General features: G+C 43.2%; 1 protein-coding gene across 2 annotated transcripts in view; it reads left to right on the top strand.

Moving 5' to 3' along the window:
- Positions 1-7,704: 7,704 nt before the first annotated feature.
- The window catches only part of BLNK (B cell linker), a 79,410-nt gene continuing 65,823 nt past the window's right edge, over positions 7,705-21,291 (top strand). For both annotated transcript variants that reach the window (XM_077946967.1, XM_015147832.3), the window contains exon 1: positions 7,705-7,922. In XM_077946967.1, the coding sequence (XP_077803093.1) occupies positions 7,876-7,922 (47 nt within the window). In that variant the 5' untranslated portion in view covers positions 7,705-7,875. The remainder of the gene's footprint in view (positions 7,923-21,291) is intronic.

Below are 21,291 nucleotides of genomic sequence, written 5' to 3'. Positions count from 1 at the left end.
CTCAATTTGGTCTGGTGTCCAAGCCCCACCTCCTACCTCATTGCCATATCCCCTCCTAGGGGAGTATAACATTTTGCAAGCAAAGGGTGTCTTTTCCTCAGAGCCTTAACAACAGACACCATCATCAGACTTTTAGGTTTTTGCTTATCTGAAATATTTCTTCAGCATGATTATAATAATCTTTCTCTTAATAGGAGTGTAGGTAAGCATACTTTTCATCCATTTAAAGGCCTCCTGCCTTTCATGTTCATGGTTTTGCCCACTTTTTATCTAGTTGGATTTTTTTTTTCAATCTCAAATTTTAGGATCTCTACCTATTAAGGAGATATTAGCCTTTGGTTCTGTGATATATGATGCAACTCTTGACTCCCAATTTATCTTTTATCTTTTGATACTGCTTATGGTGTTTTTTGCTATGAAAAATATTTTTATGTTTTTCAGGTTAAATTTATTAAGATTTTATTTTATTAGTTCTAGATTTTAAATCGTGGATAAGGTTATAAAGAAATTTAACTCTGTTTTCTTCAGGTATATTATGGCTTCATGTCTTACATTTAGATTTTTGATCCATTGGGAGTTCACTCTGATTTGAGGTATGAATCTAAATTTTGTACTTTTCCCAATGGCTGTGCAATTGTACTGTTTATTGAAAAGCCTATTTTTCCCCATTAGATATGCCACATTCATAATATACTTAATTTGTTTACAATCTTCTATTTATCTACATATTTTCTCATTACTTCCATTGGTCATGTAGCAATACCATGCTGTTTTTATTAGAGAGGCTTCATACTGTACTTTAATGTCTAGGAAGGCTAGTCCCTTCCCATTCCTTGATTTTCTTTTTCAAGGGTTTCTTGGCCATTCTTGCTTGTTTATTTTCATACAGAAATGTTAGAGTCAAGTTGTCTAGATCTGGCATGGGAGGAGGGAGAGGATCGTCTTGGTATTTTTATTGGGATCACATTAAATTTATACATTGAACTGGAGATAATGGAAATCTTTATGATATCTTTATGATGGGACTGGGATCACAAACATATATTGAATTGGAGACAATGAAATCTTTAAGAACATAAAATATTTGCTCAAGTCTGCTCTGCTTTTATTTGGGGACCCTTTGAATCCAGATGGACTTCCCAAGTAGAAAGACTGGGAGACTAGTCAAACTTCATCAGATAAAAGGTAACAGAAAATGATAATCAACAGCCACAGCATTTGCTACTGAGGACATAGGGCAGATAGAGTGTATTAGTCCATTTTTACACTGCTGACAAAGGCATACCCCAGACTGGGAAGAAAAGGAGGTTTAATTTAACTTACAGTTCCACATGGCTGGGGAGGTCTCATAATAACGGTGGAGGGTGAAAGGCACTTCTTACATGGCAGCAGCAAGAGAAAATGAGGAAGAAGCAAAAGTGGAAACCCCTGATAAACCCATCAAATCTAATGAGACTTATTCCCTACCACAAGAATAGCATGGGAAAGACTAGCTCCCATGATTCAGTTACCTTCCCCTGGGTCCCACCCACAACACGTGGGAATTCTGGGAGATATAATTCAAGTTGAGATTTTGGTGGAGACACAGACAAACCATATCATAGACCCTCACCTCCTGGAGGTCATGAGTGTTATCTCAGCTTTCCACATCTCTGATACACCCATTCCTTGGATAGAAAACTGCCCCTCCACCCTTGCCTGCTCTTTGGCTCCATAATGGCCCTGACTGATGGAAACTACCTGGCCTCCTGATTTCCTAGGGCCTTGTGTATCTGCTTCTTCACTTCTGGGTGGTGGTTCTGACTAGTGGCTGGGCCATGTGACTGATGAGGAGAAAGGAGTGTTTGATGACCTGTCTGACTAAAAGGATGGTCACCTGCTGGGAATTAGTGAGGAATAAGATGCACCATTGAGGAGATTCAGTCACAGTGAGGCATGAATGACATTGGTACTTGGTTCTAGAAGAAAGGAAATTCCTCTGAGGTCCTTAAGAAGGGTCAGCAGCTGGAGGCATGGGGATGAGATTAGGGCTGGATCTCACTACCAAGAAATAGCAAGAGGCTGATCAGTGAACCAAGTGGGGGCCTGGGCTATAGTGAGAGCAGGGTAAATGTGGAAATACTTCCAAAGAGAATCTTGTTGGCAGATTGGCTCTGAGGACAGAAGGCAAAGGAGGAGGTAAAGATGATGCACAGGCCAGGAGTTGTCCATCCCAATATTAGGCTATTGTAATGTTCTTGCCAATAGAGGCTTGGCTGGATGCAATGAGTAAATGGTGTTTTCATCTGAGCCATTCTCCTAACAAAACAGATACGCACTCCATGCCAATCTGATGTATAGAATGTTGAGTTTACTGAAAAGATAAAATAGGGAACCAATTTGTCTCACAGAAAGTAAAACCTTGAGCCTAAAAGGGCCTTTGCCCATTTGCTCAAGTCTCAGATGTCTTCTCTTCTTCCTTCTTTCTCCCTTTCTACCACTTGTCTCCACAAAAAAGAAGAACAGAAAAACCACTGCCAGCATCTGCCATGCTTCCTTGTCTGTCTTTGCCTTTCCCTTGTCTCTCCTGCTGTTTCCTCCACTGGTTTACCCAGGCTCCTTAGCTTCCTCCCAACCTTTTTCCCTCTGGCCCTTCACTGGCACTGGCTGAGAAAACCAGGCACGGGCCTGTCCATCCGCAAGCTCCTGCCACTTTGGCCCGCATGTATGAGAAAGCTACTGGGTCTGTGGTTGCTGCAGGACGCATCCCTGTCCCAACCCTGAGAAAGGGGGCCAGCACAAGAAAGGAAAGGTGGGTGAATGGTTTGGGGGCGAAAGGTCCTAGCTCAGATGTCAAGAAGACGGGCGGCCTTGAGTAAGTTTTGTCACCCTTCTGAGGATCAGACTTCACATCATAAAATGGGAATGACCATAGTACCCTTTGCCCCCATGGAGTTGTTGTGAAGCTGAGCCTCTTGGAAATAGGTTATAGTTCTGCATAGAACCAGATTGCATGGCACCAACATCACACCTTGCCAACTTCCTGTGGCAGTTTGCCTAAACTGGCCCTGGCAAGGGAAAAGCCATCAGTGAGTGGGGTAGCAGAGAAGATAGTGAACTGTGCCTGACTTTCCAGTTCCAGTGAGGACTTGGACTCCCTCCAAGGCACTGTAAACTGCCACAGCCACTAAGCCCTTCTTTGGGAAGCAGTCTAGTAAACGGAAGTCAAGACTTGTCTTCTAAATATTCTGTGAATGTTTCCACTGGCACTAACCAGTTTCTATGCACGTTGGCAGTGTCCAGATTCCAAGTCAGATGGAGCCCAAGCCCCTCTTTGAATCTCTTGCTCTAGAGGTAAGAAGTTGAGGTGAGGGAGACTAAAAGACTTGCCCAAGGTCATGGTTAAGTTGGTGCCTGATGCTAGAGCAGGGCTGTCTGCTGAATAACAGAAAATCTGTCTTGCAATGGCAGAGTCTATGATTAGTAGCTTAGACTATGGAAACAGACTGGGGTTTGAATCCCAGCTTTTCTGTTGATGAGTGGTGTAACTTTAGACCGGTTTACCTAGCCTCTCTCAGAATCAGTTTTTTCACATGTAAAATGAATGTCGTCATAGTACAGGAAACACAGAAAGCATTCAATAAACATGGTGTTGTAGTTGTCATCCACAGATGCAAGGCAAAGAGCCCAAGAAAAACCAGGGCTGGTTGGGTCTCAACCCCAAGAAGCAGTACAATCCGTCTTCTTGTTCTCAAGTCTCATCATCTCACAGAGATGGTGGATCATCACCATCTGACTTAGGTTTAGGCATGCTATCTTGCTTTTGCCCCATAATTCTAGACCAGATATTTTTCCTTTTTTTTCCTTTTTCTTTTTTTGTTATTACAAGTTCAAAGATAGATCAGATCTTTTAAAATTTATTTGTGTTAAACATGTAATACCTACAATATTCATAAGCTATAAAGAGTAACAATAAAATGAACATTTGTACCCACCATTCAACTTAAGAAATATACTACAATTGCTTGGAAACCTTGCATGTCCCTTCGCTCCAATCCTGCTCCCTAGTGACTTATTCATTTTTCATTCCCATCTTCATTTTACCATAGATATATGTATCCTAAATAACATATTACTTAGTTTTACATGTCTTTAACCTTAATATAAATGGAATCATGCTGTATACACTTCTTTAGCTTGCCTTTATTGCTCAAGTTATTTTTGTTATTTATCCATACTGATGCAATTGGAGTTCACTCATTTTCATTGTTGAATAGTATTCCATTATGAAAAGATGTCACAATTAATTTATTTGTTCTCCAGTTGATGGACAATTGGATTATTTCCAGGGCCTTTTTTTCCCCCTATTAGACATAGTGGCTGGGCACAGTGACTAGGCCGGATGCAGTGGCTCATGCCTATAATTCCAGCACATTGGGAGGTTGAGGCCGGTGGATTACCTGAGGTCAGGAGTTCGAGACCAGCCTGACCAATATGGTGAAACCCCATTTCTACTAAAAATACAAAAAGTAGCCAGGCATGGTGGCATGCAACTGTATTCTCAGCTACTAGGGAGGCTGAGACAGGAGAATTGCGTGGACCTGGGAGGCGGAGGTTGCAGTGAGCCGAGATCGCGCCACTGCACTCCAGCCTGGGCGACAGAGCGAGACTCCGTCTTAAAAAAAAAAAAAAAAAAAAGAAGAAGAAGAAGAAGAAGAAAAGAAATGGTGCTTCAGTGAAAATTCTAGCACATGCCTTTGATATGCACAGTTAGGAGTGCTCCGCAACATCTGTGATCCATGCTGGGTCATAGGTATGTATGCCATCAAATTTATTGGAAAATACCAAACTGTTTCCAAAGTGATTGCACCTTATACTTTTAGCCACAGTGCATAGGCACTCCAAATTTTCTTTAAGGTTGGGATTGTCAATTTCTCATCTGTGAATCTAGTGATTCATTAATTTCTATGTCCGCTGTGCTATGTAGACCGATCTTGAAGGTTTTTCATGGTATGTTGTTCTGTGTGCGCTGTGGAACCACGTTGTGTGGTCTCATTCCTTTTATAAGTTACCAGCTAAGACTTGGTATCATCAGTTTCCATCTTTGCTTTAACCTTCTTGGTTATCCAGTTATGGGGGCCTGTCATTTGTATTTTAACTTTCATTTATGGTGCATTTGTCACATAAAAGCTTAAATTTATATATATCTAGATTTATCGCATTTTTCCTTTTTGTGTTTTGCTTAAAAAGGTTTTCCCTGGCCATGCGCGGTGGCTCACGCCTGTAATCCCAGCACTTTGGGAGGCCGAGGCAGGTGAATCATGAAGTCTGGAGATTGAGACCATCCTGGCTAACACGGTGAAATCCCGTCTCTACTAAAAACTACAAAAAATTAGCCAGGCGTGGTAGTGGGTGTTTGTAGTCCCAGCTACTCGGGAGGCTGAGGCAGGAGAATGGCATGAACCGGGGAGGCGGAGCTTGCAGTGAGCCAAGATTGCACCATTGCACTCCAGCCTGGGTGACAGAGTGAGATTTCGTCTCAAAAAGAAAAAAAAAAAGGTTTTCCCCACTTCAAAATTAGAGTCAAATAATTTAAAATTTTCATTTAGTCATGGAGCAACTTAGAAGCCAAAGCAGTTGTGGCAGGCCTGGAACATTAGGCTGTCACACTGCACTTCACATGGGGCAAAATGTCCAGTCTGGAAACACAGTCTCTCATTTTCATCATGTTAGACTAAATACAGTAAAAAGAAGAAAGACAAGTGGCTGTAAAAAGAAAAAGCAGAAGTGTAACCTTTGCCTCTGGTCTTTTTCTCTGGGGAAATATGAAGTTGTCAGCCAGGTGTTGAGCAAAGTTGTTGGTGGAGAGAAGAGTCAAGTGACTTATGGGGTGCATTTTACAATAATTCAGAAAAGAACGAGCTGACTATTATCATCTTATTCAGTGAAGCCTGAATTTCCTGATCTTTGATGACATCGTCTGTGCCTCTACCATCCTAGTCTACTTGTTTCTTTCAGTTAGGAACTATGGGAGAGCAGGAGGCAGGGTCTAGAGCTCCTTCAGGATGCACTACAAGAAAATTGAGCAGCCAGATGGGGGAAAATGAATGATGGCAGGAGACAAACACTTGCATTTTTCTCATGCAACATTGTCTGCTCTCTTGCTGGCCTGGCCAAGTCAGTGGCCTGGCCAAGCAGAAGGGCCCCACCCTTCAACAGCTCTGAAGATTCTGCTCCTAAACATCTGGTCAAACCAGAAATTCATAGGCAGTGATGAATGTGAATAATCAAGGTTACCTGGAGAAAGACAGAACATCCATTTGTGCAAAGAAGAGGCACAGGAGGGAAGAAATCCATCCATGGTTTCCACCTCTGCCATTGCCACTCTTCCTTCTCCTCCTCCTCCTCTGTCTCCTCTTCCTCTGCTTCTTCCTCCTCCTCCTCCTCCTCTTCCTCCACCTCCTTTCCCTTTTCTGTCTTCTCCTCTTTCCCCACTGTCTTCAGTCAGATCTTGGGTCTACAACAGGAGAGGTAACTGAGAGCCCTTTACTTTGTCGTGCTGTGTATTCTTCTGACCCAGGAGAAGACTGGTTCCCTTGATAAATGTTGGAAATGTGTACTTTATTCCACAAGAGTGAGCAGGGCATTCTCGATGGCTGCAAAAAAGTATGTCCAGGAACAAAAAGTTCCTCCCATTTTCTTCCTCCCTGACCCTAGACTGCAGGCTGCTCTTTAAACAACAGATAAATCAGCATGTTTCAGATTAGGCAGAAGGAAATGTCAAGTCTTCCAGGAGGGAAGTAGAGTTCTCTGAATACGTTCAGCCCCTACAGGTATGGTTCCCTCCTCCCAACCTCACCCCACCTGTCTGAGCTTGAGATGGCCTCGTGTCTGGCGTGTCACTGGCTGTGATGAGCAAGCGGTGGACAGGACAGGAAGAGGCAAATGCAAGGAGGGGAGTGGCATTCTGCTTTTAGGACTTCAGAATGGCCTGATGTAGGAATTGCACTCTTGTGAAACTGTTAGATTTGTTCTCATCTGACTTTTGGGTACATCCTGGTTTGTTTGAAAGCATCTGGCTATCGGCAAGGTAACTCCTGACTCTACCAGGCAATAAGGAGGCTGCACATCTTACGACAGAGTTCATCTCCCCTTTCCTGGGTCACCCATCCCTACCCGCAGATGAACAGAGAATTGCCCATCCCATTTTAAATAGAGCTCCAGAAAAAGAGAGACTCTAATTCTCCGAGTAAACTGTTACCACCATGTCACTGCCACCCTGATATTTATTTTTAAACATATTGCTCGCATCAGGGGCGGGGAGGGAAAAGCACAAAAATGCCATTTTTATATAATGGTTCTATAAGTAGAAAAAGCTTATCCATGACTTTATGCAAATAAGCAGAAAGTCTCCAAGAGAGGTTCAGATGGACTTGATTACTCTGCTTTTCCTTGAGCCCAGGAAGTTCCCAGTTATAGCATGCACCTGCTGGAAACAGACTAGATGTGTTTGGGACAAACAGGAAGTAGTGACCAGCCAGAAACTTGTCCCAACCTTGTTACAAATCTGATTGTAAAAGAAAGCAGCTGGAAAGAAATTTGCATGCCCAGTAGGTTTCACTATTAAAGTTTACAGAACGTGGAGTAATCATCAAGCTGGCTGGCTATCCAGATCACATGATTATGTAGAAACATGAAACTTGACTATGTGCTCGGGCAAGTTTTACTTCTCCCTAGAGCAGGGGTGTTTGCCAGCAGCCTGCACTCTCAGAAGTCAGACTTGAGTGGCCGGAACCCTTGAGACCAGAGGCTTACCATGCTGCTCCTTAGGAGGGCCAGGAACTGCTGACGTGACCACTGGACACTTATTCGTGTCTCTTACAATTACCAAACAGAATGGACAAGCTTAATAAAATAACCGTCCCCGCCAGTCAGAAGTTGAGGTAAGATTTTCCCCACCCAATACTTACCCTTCTTCATCTCCTTTTTTTTCCCCCAATGCTCTTATGGCATCTCAGAAATACTGAAATCCTGGAATGCTTTGCTAGTTTCCAGTGGGTGGCACTTACTATAGGGAAGTGGACTGAGCTTTTAGGGAAAGCATTGGGTGGCACTTGCTATAGGGAAGTGGACTGAGTTCTTAAAGAAATGTGTAGGAACAAGAGAGACTTGCTTTAGCTACCTCTTACAATAAAGTATGAAGCTCTGGAAAGATAATAAAACAGAAATACCAAGGGCTTAGATTCTACTGAAGGTCAACGTTCAGAGTCTGAGTGCAACCAACTTTTCTAAGGAAGGGTTTCTCTAAACTGAGTCCTCACCCATTTTATTGCAGGTTACTATTTAATTTTAAGGATAGCTGTAATCATTTGTTATTCATTGTTTTATTGTCTCATTTATTTTGTGGGTGTATATTACAAGTGTGTTTGGGGGGATTAGATCTGTCATTCCAATACCCTCATGTCAACGTAACAATGATCTATAACAAGCCTCTTAAAAAGGAATAAACCAGAAGCGGCCCCACGGGCATGAGTCAAGGAGCTATGGAAAAGACAACTTCCCCAAATTTTGCTTTTGAAGGTCGTCTTTTTGTCTCATTGTAATGGCATCATGGCTTTCAGAGACTGGAACTTTTAAAGTTCAGGGAGTGGGTTTTTTTCCCACATTTTTTAACAGTTTTTAAAAAATTATTATTATACTTTTAAGTTCTGGGGTACATGTGCAGAAGGTGCAGGTTTATTACATAGGTATACATGTCCCATGGTGGTTTGCTGCACCCATCAACCCGTCATCTACATTCAGTATTTCTCCTAATGCTCTCCCTCCCCTGGCCCCCAACTCCCTGACAGGCCCCGGTGTGTGATGTTCCCCTCCATTCAGGGAGTGTTTTCTATTCTGACTACATATCGGAACTGAGCCAAATGTTCAGGGGGTGATGTGACACGTGTAGCAGACAAGTAATCCCAGATAACAAGGAGCCAGAGAATTGAAGCTTTTGAGACAATATTTAAGAGAAAGTCTGGAATTGGCAGAGGGACAGCCCTTCACACTAGAATACAGGTCTTATGCCTAGGAGGTGCTTGGTAAAAGGTAATGTGATATGCACCAATGATCTGGGATCAGTAGGCAGTATCAACTGCATTCAACCATTTCAAGAACATGCTGTTGAGTTCTGCTGTGTGATCAGCACTGACGGGACAGGAAGGCACCTCATTCTTGCCCTTGGTCTCAAATAGCTACACCCTCATAAGGGGCAGGGATGATACAATAGAAGCTGTAAGTGACTGAAGGAATGTAAGAAGAGAATTAGAGTAGCAGGAGGAGGTTTCATAGAGAAGATAATTTAAGAGGTAGGCTTTGAGAGGTGGGTAAAATTATAAAATACTGGAGAATTGGAGGAAACATGTATGTGCTGGGAGGGAGGAAATACAGAGGCTGTCACTCAAAGCTTAACACACATACGGTCCATTTGTGGGATGGTGAGGAAAGTTTTCTGTCTAGCGGAAACTATAGAGTAGGGCATGTAGGACCTGAAGGTCCTGGTATAATTGGACACATAGGGCGGGTCCAGGTTGCAAAGGGTGGTGAGGGCCCTAACCATAGGGAGTGTTGGAGAACAGGTTATGCTGTTAGTGATGTCATGACAGCAGGCTTAAAGGAGTCTGGTAGGATGTGTTGGAGTGAGAGGGACACTGGAGGCAGGGATCTGTTGGGAGGGAGGAGCGCTTAAGTAACCCAAGCATCCAGGGCTGTAGGCCTGGACTTGGGGCACAGCAGTGAGAAGGAAGAGGGAAAGAGAGGGAAGAAAGACGTGGCAAAGAAACTAATGAATGAACAGGAGGATTCCAAATGTTTTTTTCAGACATATATCATAATGTAGAACTATACAGAGACGTATTCTCTTTCAGGGAATCCAGATGGGAATTTAAGTAAAGGTGCTAGAACTTAAATCATTTTATGATTCCTCCCTTTGGGACAAAGTCCAGCTTGATCACAGAGCAGCTGATGGGCAATATACAACCATAGATTATGGAATAGAAAACCAAAATTATACCACGGATAATCATATACTACACTCATCTGCTTACATAAAAGTAACTTTTTTCCCACTTGATCACTCAGTTGTCTTTATAGAATCATCACGTTGTGATAAAATGTACCCTGCTGACGTGGAACTTTTCAAAGAAATGAAATTGTAAATTAAATGGGCTCGAAGCACCATCTTAACTCTTTTCCATAATTAGATAGCTGGGATGCTGAGCAGTTAATAGATGAAATACTTGCCTCCTGTGATTTGTGTCCTCTATCCTGACTGGTTGACATCAATTCTGGAGGTTGATTAACAACATAATTATTTGGCACCAGACGACAGCAAAAGTGGACAGTTATGTTTATACTCTTAGGCTTAGGTGAGAATTTGCTCAAATTCTTAGCCACAAAAATAGAAAGACAGTGAGTGTTCATCCAGGGAACTGAAAGGAATGACCTTGATCCAGGGAGTATATTCCCAGGACTGAAAAGAAAGTAGAGAAGAAGGAATTACTAGAAGGTGAGGGGAAGCAGAGTCATCCAAGGAAAGGAGGTCATGCAGGATTGGAAGGAGACAAGGAATTCTCAAAATGAAGGAGAAAGGGAATGTTCTAGATGAACCCATTTGGGGATGGGTCATCACCTTGAGAGTTTCTGCTGTATCAGAATAGAGATAGGCGAGATGGCTAAGTTGCTTGTGACCACAGAGAGGTGTGAGCACAGATTCTCATGTTTTTGCTCCCACCGAGGCACTGCTACAGTAGGCTTCTCTGTTAGTTGGAGTCCATAGACACTCAGAGTCTCTTAGTTGATTCCTAGCCATGATTTTCCCTTAATTGTATGAGGTAAAGATATCATCAGAAACCCGGCTAGACCTGGGTTCTCAATCGTTCCACAGTAAACATTCCTATGATCATAAAAATTTCACCCTTCTAGGGGAACATTTCAAAATTTACAATCCTGAATCACTTTGCAAATATCCCTTTTCAAATTAGTAAAACTAACTTGAAAATGAAATGTTTAGTTTTTAATAATCTCCCAATTGACTCATCATCTGTGCTTGTGTATTTTTCTTTGTAGCATAAACAAACACGTACCTGCCCATTTTTACAACTAGAAAAGGTCTTTGACACAAGTGTGGTCAAATTGGGTCTCCCCAGTTATCTTATTGGTTAAAGAGTATGGCATTTTTCCGTTAGAAAAATCAAGGTTTATGTGATTTTAGGCAAGATTGCCTAATCTCCTTGGTTTCCTCACTTGTAAGATAAAGACAATAATAACAGTACCAACGTCATAGGGCTATTGTAAGGTTTAAACAAATTTTTCTGTGAAGCAACTGGCATATAGTGATTATTGGATTTTTAAAATAGTAGCTATTAATATCATTACTGTTGTTATTCTAATTCTATAGCTGTATAATTGATTTTCTGAAGATAAACAGGGACTTTCCATTGATCCCTGATAAGTTTCATGTTGGTTCAATTTCTTCTTTCTAGCTATGTTGACTATTTTGTCTATTGATTCTGACATCTGTGACACTTGGCTTTGCATGGACTGCAGATGTGACAAACATTCCTTCTCTGCCTTCATCTAAGTGACTAATAATGTTAAGCATGACAGAGCCCTACCGTGGGTGTCTGGGTCTTCCTGGTAGGGGTCTCACTGAGACCCTATTTGATGGATTCTGAGACATGCCTTCTCTTCTCAGGGCTTGGAGTTTTCAACTAGAATTTTTAGTTCCTTGATTTTTCTGGTTCAGTTCTTCAGAAACAAATTCACCTTCTTTTCACCTTTCCACAACTAGCTGCCTCTCAGATCCTCCCTGTTTTGGTCGATGGTATCCTCATCAGCCCTCACACTGACTCACCCTTCCCTCTCCACCTCAACTGACACCCACTCACCTACCACACCCTGCAGGTTTTCTTTATGGCTTTTCCAAATATGCCTTTTCTTTCCTTTTCTTCTACAACATCCAGGATAGGTTCTCAGCTCCCCCATGTACCCTATGTTTGTTTGGTTCAAACTACAAAATGAGAACATTTCCCAAAGTCCCTCTCAGTTCTGATGCTATGATCCTTTAAGCACAGAGACCACGTTTGACATATGTTACATTCTCAAAGGCTATCATTTTATCTCAGGACTTTCAGGAAATATTTCTTGATACATTTAGAAGGACCATGTCATTGGGGCCCAACAGGGCTGATTCTAATGGCCAGTTACTAGCTATAAATCCTGAAGCCATTCAGTTTCTCTGCACCTCAGTTTTCCCAGCTGTCAAACGAAACTAGAGATGCCTTCCTCACAGGCTTGTGTGAAGACCAAGTGAGACAACATGGACTGAAGTTCCCAGAAGAGTATTTGCCACTTAGTCAGTACACCAAGTCAATAAAAAGCAAACACAACCACCAGTACCTCAACCCACCCATGCTGAGTGGCCATCTGCTATCTCTCTTCTTCTTCATGTATGTGGTTCCAACTCCTTTTAATTGGGGTGGCAAGCAGAGTGGGGAGCTGCAGTCAGGAGGCACAGCATCTAGTGGTGGAGATTAGATCCACTTCCTGGACAGTTCGGTTTCCCATCCTCCTCACACTGCCTACCTGCTTCCTGTTGGCTGAGAGGCCACTCAACTGGGCCATCTTGCACCATACCGATTGATGGACTACCCAGAGCAGCTGGAAAGGGTTCTTTCTTCCTGTGGGCAAGCCGCATGGGAGCCACGTTGCCAGAAACTGGCTTAGTGCGAGTGGACTTCAGAGTCATCAGTCAAGAAAACGCAAGGCAACTTCCTCACCCACTCCGGGCATGGCTATGTCAGGAAAACCCTAAACCAGAGTCCACATGTCCGAGGAACCTCTCTTCTGGACCCAATGATTGTGTACCATGGCTGAACCACACCTTTCTCTTCACATAACATGTTTCCAAATGGACTATGATACAATCAATTAGGTTTCCAAGGACGAAATCACAGTTATTTTCCAGCCCTGCCTCCTAGATTACTGGATTGAAGGGCACTGGGCTTGTGCCAAACTCTTCAGGCACATGTTTACAGATGAGCTCTTGTTTTCTCCCTACAGATGATTTAACCCCATCTGTTCTTTGGAGAATTTATCAGTTTGGTTCATTTTCAAATAAGGCCTTACATGAGTAAGAAAAAAAGGGAGACAGAAATTAAAGGATAGCTTGTTCTAGGGAAATGAAAACACTTGGCTTTCTTTGGCTTCTTAATAGACTCCACAGAAGCATTCTTCCCCAGCCTCCCGCAAGATACAGTTGGATCATTTCGATCAATGGTTCTCCATCAGGGACAATTTTGTCTCCTAGGGAACATTTGGTTGTCACAACTGGGGAGTGTTACAGACACTAGTAGTTAGCCCCCAAGGATGCTGCTAAACATCCTACATTGTACAGGGCAGTCTCCACAACAAAGAATCAGCTGGCCCAAAATGTCCATAGTGCCACTGCTGAGAAACCCCGAGTCAGACTAAGTAGAATGTTCTCTTCAGAACAGTAAGCAAATATTCATTTCTATTTGCTTATAGTGACAATATGTATTTAAAGTTCAGAACAGGCAATACATATCTTTGCCATTGTTGTGGTCTTCGCTCACATCACACTGGGTTTCCTGTCTGGGATGGTTTAGGTGAGGGAGTGCCTAGAGGAGGGGCAATAAATCCTTAGGCCTGCATTTCAATTTGTTGTTCCTTTTAAAAAGTTGTGTCAAACAAAACTAGATCCCATGAACTATATGCACCACTGAGGTATAAGTTGCTCTCTCCTGGGTAGAAAAGTGAGAGTAGGAAAAGATTTCCAGACATAAGATCATCTTGGAATAAATAGTCTGTTTCCACTTCTTCAAGTAGACTGAGCAAATCTTGAGTGGAAATTCTTAATGTTGAGGTAAAAAGCATATTATGTGATAACACAGCCATTAAGAAATTCAAGGGCTGGTGAGTCTGATCCAGTGGTCAAATTCTGGCTGGGTATAGTGAGTCATGCCTGTAATCCCAGCACCTTAGGAGGCTGAGGCAGGAGGATTGCTTGGAGCCAGAAGTTCAAGACCAGCCGGGTCAACATAACAAGACACCCATCTCTACCAAAAAAAAAAAAAAAAAAAATTAACAGTCTGGTGGCATGCGTCTGTAGTCCCAGCTACTTAGGAGGCTGAGATGGGAGGATGGCCCAGGAGGCTGAGGTTGCAATGAGCCAAGATCGTGCCACTGCACTACAGCCTGGTGAAAGAATGAGACCATGTCTCAATAACAATAATAATAATAAGGCCAAATTCTGGACAGAGGTGCACACACTGTGCTTGTCCTGTAGCAGAATACGTTGCCTGAAGACATTGGATAAAAGACAAAGCAGCTGGTGGAGGAGAGATGAAATCCGTTTGCTTGTCCATCCTTTAATCTTCCTGGTTATATATGAAAATTCGGTGGCAGTGTCCAAGAAGCATGTATTTGGAATAATTCTTCCATGAGCTGGGCGAGTTTCTGGAGCAGGATTCACCCTGTCTTGTCTGGTCTCCCTGTGGCCAGTGTGTATATATTTTTTTGAAACTGATGGGTAGGTTTTAGGGGTTCAGTCTTTTTCATTGAAGACTTTTTTTCCAGCTCTATTGAGCATTTCTATGTCTCCCCTGCCCCTCTCCAAAATAACTCTTTAAATTGGTTTTGATTGCATCTGGATCTCAGGAAATGCTTTGTGTGATTGTTCTGCATATTGGGAACGATGAGAGGAGGTCTATGTGAGGGACCCAGGGTCCTGTGCTCAGAAGAGCCTGTGCTCTCTGTTGTAATGTCAGATACTCAAGGCTCTTGGGTAATCCTGCCTGCAGGCTTGCAGGGCTGCGGTGCTTTTGCCCACTGTAGATAGAGCCTCACTAAGGAAGCCTTTTAAGTCCACCTAACCAAGACTCCATCTCTGCAGAATGGAGGTCAGGGAGGTACCGCAACTGCCTCCCATTGGACACCCTGTGTCTCTGGATTGGTGATTACATTCCATCAGGTCCCCCTTAAATCTCATAGATTTGGGGACATTCTGCTTCTTTAGGGTGACCTTGCTTCTCTGTGTTTGCTCTGTCAGATGTTGAGGTTTAAACGCTCAAAGACAGCCTTAGGTTTTTCATTCCACGTTTATGCTGGGCTTCCTAGGCCCCTAGGAACCACGCACATTATTAGGAATTAAGAATATGATTCACCTGTTGCTCCAGAAATGGGCCTCACCTGCTGATGGGGTGGAATTCCAGCCTCCACCCAAGTCCCTGCTCCAGATCAAGGGAGCAGAGAACCCTGAAGTGTGACGCTGGCTGCCATCCTCTAGGTCTCACATGACCTCAGGGTTCCCCAGCACGGCTGTAGGGAAGCGGCTTTTATGTTGGGCTGACACTGGACACTGGGGTTGGCTGCTGCAGTGGAAACCCTCTCAGCAGGTTGCTCCTCTTGACTGTGTGTCGAGCCTCCTCATTACCGGCGTATTTGTCTCCATCTAGCAATGAGCAAGAAAGTCTGACTTCACCTCCTTCCTCCCTGTGCTTCGTTCCACAGCTGAGGGCTGTCTGTTCCTGCATAAAGAGCCCTCCCCACAAGCCCCTCCTCCTCCTTATCTCACCACCTTTTCCTACCTCTCCTGCCTTCACCTTCCTTCCGAAAGGGAGTCCACTGGAAGCTACACCTGCAGCCTTATTTTTTAACGTGATGTTTTCATGACCCTTTTGCAGCACTATGGTTTAGGCCTCCAAACAGACCGTTTCCCTCAGTCCAGCATGGCTATTTCAATGCTTATTTCAAAAGCAAGACAAAGAAGCCAGCCTGAGGGACATGTGGTGACTGCTTGCTGAGCCACACTTCTCTGTTGGCCAGTTTCCTAAGGAAGGCTCTCATTACCCCAGGAGCATCCCCGCCTCCCACGCTGGCTGGGGGCCCCAGACCTACTCCAGATTCCCTTCCTTCACACATTGTAGGGAACACGCAGCACAGGTCCGCTAGGTTCCTGGGCGTGTGGCCGTACAGTTGCATAGGGTCCTGTGCTCAGAGCTTGTGCTTGGTTTAATGCTCTGCTGTTGCAGTCCTGAAATTCTTAACAATTTTGACCAAGGGGCCCTGCATTTTCATTTGACATTGGGCCCCAGAAATTATGTAGACAGTGCTGGTCGGGGTTCCATGAGGACTCGGGCCTTGCCTGCTTCTACAATGTGCAGAGACACAGGCTTCCATGGAGAAGCACAGAGATTTGCCTTGCAAGGGCTGAAAGGACACCTCTCCAGCCCCTTTATTCCACAGGTGAGAAACCTGAGGCCCAGGGAGGCCAGGTCACCTGTTCAAGCTCTAGAATGACCCCTCCATGTCTGCCTGTGTAATTTACTGGCCAATGTAACATTCAGGCTTTGTCTGTGTTCTTTGCTTTTCATAGACATTTGTTTTAAAATTAAAAAAGCAGTTACTTACTAGTCAGAAAGCCTTCTGAGGATTCCTGCTGTCAGTATTTCAGGCAATTGTGTGTTTCAGGCCCAAACTTGAATTCCACACTGACTCAGGCATGTCTGATATCCTACTGCTATATATTTTGCAAAGAATGCTCCCACAATCGTTCATGTAATCTGAGAGTGAGTTATAATTATGAAGAGCAGAGCTGGTCTTATATGCAGACCAAGCACACAGCACCAACGTGGTATTTTAAGAGGTGCCCCTGGAAGCTGTTTTTGTCTTACTGAAAAGAAAGAATCAGGCAGACGTGGATTTGAACATTTGCTCTGCACTTACCAGCTCGTGGTCTTTGAGAAGATCATTTAATCCCTTTTAGCCTCAGGTTTTTCATCTGAATAATGGGAATAATAATATCTCAATAATATATAACACAAAGCAGGGATATTAGAACGGTACCTCTATATACTGGGGAGTAAGAGCTCAATGAATGCCCCCTCCCTCCTGGTCTGTGTTTCCCTGGTGCCCTGGATTGTGTTGTTAGAAAGGCATCTATGTGGGATACCGCAGTGTCTCAATGTTCTGTTCAAAATTAAACATCATTAAGTGCAATAGGCTCAGGCACTGAGTCATTATCTGTCACTAGCACTCTCGCAGGACTCATTTATCTGATAACCAACTCAGACCAAGGGGGCAGAGAGCTCTCCTACCCACCCACAGAGGTGGTCCAATCAATAATCTAGTTGGATAAATGGAACATTGTTCAGGAACATGGTGATAAGAAGCGGGGAAAGGCCAGAGGTGGGAGACCACACCTAAGTAAACGGGAGTTCCCCAGAGGGAGGCTATGACCAAGGGTGCTTGGAGTAGAAGACAAGAGAGTCTGAGCTCATACCTAGAGTGAAATGATCCCCAACCCCATTCCATTTTTTACCCCTTCATTTTACAACCTTACTTGGTTCAAAGTATAAAAAGCTTCAGTATGAAAAATAATTTTTTAAGCATAAAAAGTGTATTAATGTCCCTACTCAATATTGAACATACCAGGAGGGAAAGAGTATTTCATTTTAGTGTAAATAACTATGAGAATCACATACAAACATAAGAACTATAATTTCAAAAAAGAAAATGGCAAATGTAATATAAAATCATTGAAAAAAATGAACTCTCTACCTATATATATATATGATGATGATTTTGGCTTTTAGATGATCTTTACAGCATGTTCAGGGTCAAAGTTCCCTTTTTTACCGTGGCAGGACTTCTGATTTCACATCATCTTCACACTCAAAGATCGTCACAGTTGCCAAACCAATCTTAGATAACTGAGCTTAATATACCCGATGCTACCTATTAGGGTCAATTCTGTTAACAAGCTCTTAGCATAAGGAAAACAAACGCTTTCACGAAAATACCTCAAAAGTAAATTATTTCAAAAATCTGCTTTGAAATTGCTAATGACTGCTTCATGGGTCTGGGGTTTTATTTAGGGGTGATGAAAATATTCTGGAACTAGCTAGTGGTGGTGGTTGCACAATATTGTGAATTTACTAAATGTCACTGAGTTGTACACTTTGAAATGGGTGAAATGGTGAATTTTACATTATGTGTGTTTTACCACAATTTAAAATTTGATAATTAAACAATTTCCTATATTTACTATAAACGAGTGTATTTTGGGGATCTATGATTATATATTTTTTTGACCAATTAGATATTGTTGGCCGGGCATAGTAGCTCATGCCTGGAATCCCAGTACTCTGGGAGGCCGACGTGGGCAGAGCCCTTGAGCTCAGGAGTTTGAGACCAGTCTGGGCAACGTGGCGAAACCCTGTCTCTACAAAAAGTACAAAAAATTAGCCAGGCATGGTGGCACATGCCTATAGTTCCAGCTACTCAGGAGGCTGAGGTGGGAGGATCACTTGAGCCAGGAAGGTTGAGGCTTTAGTGAGTCGAGATCATGCCACTGTACTCCGGCCTGGGTGACAGAGTGAGACCCTGTCTCAAAAAAAAAAAAAAAAAAGATATTGTTTCAAAGTTTTTATTTAAATGTATTATTGACAAACATTTTTAGATGCTTTTAATGAATTACAATGCTTCCTTTCACCCCTACCCTACATACAAGACATTTCCAATATCTTTGTTTTCTCAGAGCCAAGAAGAATTTAACTAGGTCAAACTTTTTCAGTGTATGAGAAATGCCATCCCTCAAAATCACTCTTTACTTCCTGAAAATATCTTTGCTTTTAGCTGCAGAAATGGATGCCAGGACAAGTAGATGACAATACTATATATATCATGCCATGTAGATATAGCCAAAGTTCCTTTTTCCCCCATTAAGTTAATTTTTAAAAGAACGTATTGAAATTCTTAAGACACTTTTATTTTTTGGAATTATGTATAACTGCATTTTCAGAAACATGATTAGAACTACTTATCAGTCGCTTGGTTTTACAAACCTATTGGCAGCTGGTTTGATTTAAGAGACGTCAGTTTCACATTTTTATGCTGGTAGAGGAGAGACGGTGAACAGAGGCACAGTGCAGCTGTCAGCACCTCGTCAGAACAATGAGCACATCAGAGTCAGACACAGTGAAGAGACTAAACGACATGACCTCTTGGAGTTCTTCCAAACCCAAGAGTCTGTGTCGTCTATGAACACAGGAGTCTCCCTTAACTTTTTTGGTTTTTGCAGTCTGCTTTTATGTAGTTTTATGAGGAAGTTTCCCTTTACCCAAGACCTCGGCCAGGTGGGCGGTGAGGGCAGGGTTCAGCAAGCGTTCCAATGTGCTAAAGGAAAGGAAAGTGTTGTATCCCTGGAGGCCTCAAGGACCACTGGCCCCTAAAGTCAGAGAGAGGAAGAGCCATGCCAATTTCAGCTGTCACATCAAGTGACAAAGCTTCTAAGAACTTCTTAAGGCAGGTATAGCCTCATTTCCTTGCCACCTCATCAGTCTCAGGGTGGTGTGCCTGATGCCTAACTGCCTCCGATAGGGTAAATCCTACCGGAGTTTTTGAAGGACACAGGGTATTAGTGGAATCATCCCTACTCCTGCTTGTGCCAAGTCAGCCCAATTTCTGACTGCTTATAACCAAGCTCAGCCGTTCAGACATGCCAAAGACTACCACAAAATATTTGCAGATCTCAGTAGGAAAAAAAAAAAAGAAACAAGCAAAAAAAAAAATAAAAAAGGTAGGGTATGAACTGCCTGGAGAAACTTATAAATTACTTTATACAGTTAATAAGTAGATAGTAAGAAACAGCCCTGGCAGCAAGATACTGGTGTGTAAGGGAATGCAGCCCCTCCACTCCAGGACCCTCAGGTGGCCTTGCTGCCTCAGATGTTGAGAAAGGATGTATGGATTATGGTGGTGTCCTTTCAACTGCTCTGTTCAGCCACCCTACTTCTGAGCACATTCCAGACCCTAGAGGGCTGCTACCGCAGTCTCTCCTGCCTCCCACGTGCCCTACCCACTCTCCTTCCTGTTTCTCCTGCCATCTGTACCTTCCTCATTTTACTCTCCCTCTTCCTCCCAAAGTCTGAAACAGGCCCTTAAGAGCCAATGCTCCACTCTAGCAAAACGTCTAACCTTGGGGACCAATAGCCAGGGGTAGGGGCACATGTGTCACAGTAAAGATTACTGGGCTGGTAGAGGGAATGGATGCTGTCTTCAGGGACGGAGAGGGAGGTATCCAGAGAGGCATGTAAGTGGTAAAGCCAGTCACCTGCCCTGGTGAGGGGCCAAGTTGAAACAAGTTAGCCTGTATCATCCAGAGTGGGTTGAGAGTATGGGCTCTGGAGTCAGACCTGATTTCGAATTCCAGCTCTGTCATTTATTTGCTGTAGGATCTGGGCAAATTATTTAACCTGAGTCTAATTTTCTCATCTATAAAAATAGGGATAACCACAACTATGTGAATATATTAATGCTATTGAACTGGACACTTAAAAATAGTTAAGATGGTAAATTTTTTGTTATTATTATTTTTTCAGACGGAGTCTCGCTCCGTCACCCAGGCTGGAGTGTAGTGGCGCTATCTCGGCTCACTGCAAGCTCCGCCACCCGGGTTCATGCCAGTCTCCTGCCTCAGCCTCCTGAGTAGCTGGGACTATAGGTGCCTGCCACCACGCCTGGCTAATTTTTTGTATTTTTAGTAGAGACGGGATTTCATAGTGTTAGCCAGGATGGTCTTGATCTCCTGACCTCGTGATCCACCTGCCTCGGCCTCCCAAAGTGCTGGGATTACAGGCGTGAGCCACAGCGCCTGGCCAATGTGTTTTTTATCACAATATAAACATGGGAATAATAATAGAACCTCCCTCACAGGGTAGTTGTGAGGGTTAATGAGATAATGCACACAAAGTACCAAGAACATAGTACATGTTCAATAAATGCTGGCTTTTACCATTGTTGATTTTCCAAGTCTGATCACTGGCATGCATGACGCTTCTTTCAACAGTGGCTTACTGGGCTTGTACTATAATCACGGCTCTGAACTTTGGCATAAGAATGTAGGGGGTACCTCTGGCCATGGCAAAGTTTCTCCTCTAGCAGGGGGCTCGAGCCGTGTGTGGAAAGGGAAGGAAGAGGTATGACTAAAAGAGTTGGAGGAGTCCTCAACTACATTAACCTTGGGGCAATCACAAAATTTCCCTGGAATTTAATTTCCTCCCTTGGTATAAGAGGAGGTTGACCCAGGATATTCCCAAAGTCTCTCTCACTTACAAATTTCTGTGACTACCTTAATTATAGGGAAAATTCGGAGTCTGCTGTATAGTCTGAGACACTCATGATATCTGATCTCTCTGGGCTTCAGTATCTGCATATGTGAAATGGAGGAGAAGGGCACTAACTCGACCT

This window comes from Macaca mulatta, chromosome 9, assembly GCF_049350105.2.
Source record: "Macaca mulatta isolate MMU2019108-1 chromosome 9, T2T-MMU8v2.0, whole genome shotgun sequence".
In the NCBI taxonomy this organism is placed as follows: Eukaryota; Metazoa; Chordata; class Mammalia; order Primates; family Cercopithecidae; genus Macaca; species Macaca mulatta.
This window is presented reverse-complemented; position numbering and strand designations above follow the sequence as displayed.